General features: G+C 46.2%; 1 protein-coding gene across 1 annotated transcript; it reads right to left on the reverse strand.

The window, feature by feature from the left end:
- Positions 1-203: 203 nt before the first annotated feature.
- On the reverse strand, positions 204-1,503 carry LOC147634977 (uncharacterized). The gene is made up of 2 exons (XM_086804241.1): positions 804-1,503; positions 204-581 (listed from the first exon to the last, which is right to left on the reverse strand). The coding sequence occupies exons 1-2, from the start codon at positions 1,343-1,345 to the stop codon at positions 422-424; spliced, it is 702 nt and encodes a 233-aa protein (XP_086660367.1). The 5' UTR covers positions 1,346-1,503; the 3' UTR covers positions 204-421.
- Positions 1,504-2,680: the final 1,177 nt, after the last annotated feature.

The following is a 2,680-nucleotide window of genomic DNA, read 5'->3' on the forward strand; positions in this document are numbered from 1 at the left end:
GAAATTTCACTCTCAAAAAGGAGGAAAATCCACAGTAAACATGACTCCAAATAGGTTGAAATAAGACTTCATTCGGCTGCTTCCTCTACCTACAAACCACTACTAGTGTATATTCATGTAGAAAGCAACTTAAAATCCATGATGGACAGTGGCATCATATTGATCGAGTAAATCAAAGGCAAATAAATTCTGTGTAAAAAACCTTAGGAAAGAGCATGTCATCTTTGTTAAAAGAAACAGAAAATAACCTTCTATACATTAATAAGATATACTCAAGCTTATACAGTTGACTGAGAGAAGGGATGCCATGGTTGGCAGGGGGGCAGCAGATCTATGGGAGCAATTTTGATATATGGGCTTGCCATAGACATTCCAAAATAACTTGCTTTTGATGAGGGGCAAAATGGATCAGTGCTCTCAGCTAGGCAGCTGCGGCAGTCTCCAATTGTTGACCCGAGCTACCGGCGGGAGAGGTAACCCCAACCCCTTTCTTGACAGCTGCCATTCCCCGCTTCTCTCTTCTCTCGTCGGCTGCAATTTGGTGGTGCCGGCACTCTACGCTGCAGAAGGCCCGATCCCCTCTGTAACCAAAAAGGCAGGGGAGTTTAAGAGAGATCAGAAAATTAAGATTAACACCTTAATAAAAACAAGTAATAGACGCGCATTATTTCGCATGCCGATACACAGATCCAAGCTTTAGAAGAGCTAGGGGAAAACACAGATCCACGCCACATAGATTGCATTTACTCTGCATAAGCATAGCCCTCGAGAAAAACCAAGCATTGACAGGCTCAGATGTGTACCTGTATATGAAGGTGTCCCGGCCATGCCCAAGACGTTTCATGCAGAGATAGCACACATTAAGGAAGTGGGCTGGTTGCACAGTCCCCACCGCTTCACCTCTGTAGAATCTCGACTGCAAATCCGTTGATCTGTTGCGAAGTGCTAGTGGAGAATACCCAAGATTTGGAGTAGCTTGATTAGCCAAATCGTATCCTTGTAAGCTAATCGTCTTGTCAGTGTGAGAGGCATCCAAGCTCTCTACTACACTGACATCTATGGCCATGCTTTGAGGATTGTCCTCGTTTTGGGCGGCCGCAGTTGCAGCGCAAACCTCCATGTCTTCTTCATGGAATAGAGTCTCTTCTTCTTGCCCGCATGGTGGTGGTGCCTGGCTGAGACAAAAGGCATTCTTGGCTACAGCCACAGGGGCATCTGCATCTCCAAAGCTCTCAGGAGCGGTGGCAGCGGTGCGAACGGGCGTGAATCCCCCACCGCCGCCAAAGCCGCCCAGCTGAGACATGCTTGTGGTCCTCCGGATCTGGCGAGGCCGCTTGCCAGGCATCTCCTTGCAGGAGACAGGCCCTGAAGTTTTGGGGGCGGGGGGGTTTCAGGCCCTGAAGGACCACCAAAGAGAGAGAGAGAGAGAGAGAGAGAGAGAGAGGGGCAAAGAGAGAGTGAGAGCTCAGCAATACGATGCTACCAAAATGCCTATGGAGGTAATAAAAGCACCTCCTCCTACACCTTAAAAGAGAGCTGCAAGCCTTGCAGCTATGCATTTCCGAAAGAGAGAGAAGATGCCCCTAGAGAGAGAGTGTGTCCTCCCGCTACAAGACACCACACACACTGTGACTGCTTGATGCAAGCTTGACTCAGAGGCACCACACACGTGTCAACACTTTACTAGCTGTTTATGTTTTTGCTTTATGTTGAACCTCTTGACACGTGGTTGCCTGCTACGCCAATCGCATCTCGCATTGTTTTGATTTTTTGCTAATTCAAATCGTGGCCTTTCACTTTTTACCTTTCAAAAAAATGCAATTAATAAATACACTTTCCCACGAACAAGCTGTCGCCATCATTTCTGGCCATTGTTTAGTCCTCGATTCAATCAGCCAGGGACCAAGTCACCAAGGGTCTTTCTTTAGAGGGGCGTTTTAGAAACATCCGTGCCCAAGAAGCCATGCCACACTATTCAAGCCCTGGGCCCATGCCACACTATTCACAAAACCTGCACGATGCATCTATCTATATCATTAAAAAAAATATTTTCTCAATTTTTAAAACTCTAAAAGTTCTCAACAAAAAACCTTCAAAATGTTGAGGGTCCAAGTTTTGTGACTTATTGAGAAAACTCGCCCATGCATTTGGGCCACAAAAAGAGCCGAACATGTCCGAGAGGAAAGCTCTCTATTTCACAAACATGGGATTGACATGATTATTACAAATTTGTTTCCTCCCATGCATACCAAATCCTAGTGGGCCAAGTGGTTAGGTGGTTTATAATGAGCACGAATCCCATTCAACCCATATAATTCTGTGTAATGGGTGGAAAAGTGTGTGGACACCATCTCGTCTGTGTGGGGGGGACACTGAACACAATTTCTCTGTTGGCCATGGCTAGGCCATCCAACTAGGACAAGATCCACATCCATCCTCCACCGTGTGAAGCCCAACAATCCTGAGCACCTTCATTGATTAGAGCCACACCCCACCAAGGTTTAGTGGGAAGGCCTCCCCCCACTATATATGTGTCCCACCCACAGCCTTCCACAAAAATAGGAAGAGGTAATTGAGAAAAGGTTCTATATCAAGTATGTGTGTGTGTGTGGAATCTTAGCCATTTCTCTTACCAAAAAAGTGGAAAGATCCTTAGCCCCTACAAAAACTTGAGTTTTTG

The sequence above is a fragment of the Cibotium barometz genome, chromosome 10 (assembly GCF_041138505.1).
Source record: "Cibotium barometz isolate CiBa-2024 chromosome 10, ASM4113850v1, whole genome shotgun sequence".
Taxonomy (NCBI): domain Eukaryota; kingdom Viridiplantae; phylum Streptophyta; class Polypodiopsida; order Cyatheales; family Cibotiaceae; genus Cibotium; species Cibotium barometz.

Excerpts from the sequence above, each read along its gene's own strand:
- LOC147634977 (XM_086804241.1), bottom strand. The coding sequence starts at position 1,345 with ATGCCTGGCAAGCGGCCTCGCCAGATCCGGAGGACCACAAGCATGTCT. Across the intron at positions 582-803 it reads CGGGACACCTTCATATACAG|AGGGGATCGGGCCTTCTGCA; the intron begins GTACACATCTGA and ends TTTTGGTTACAG.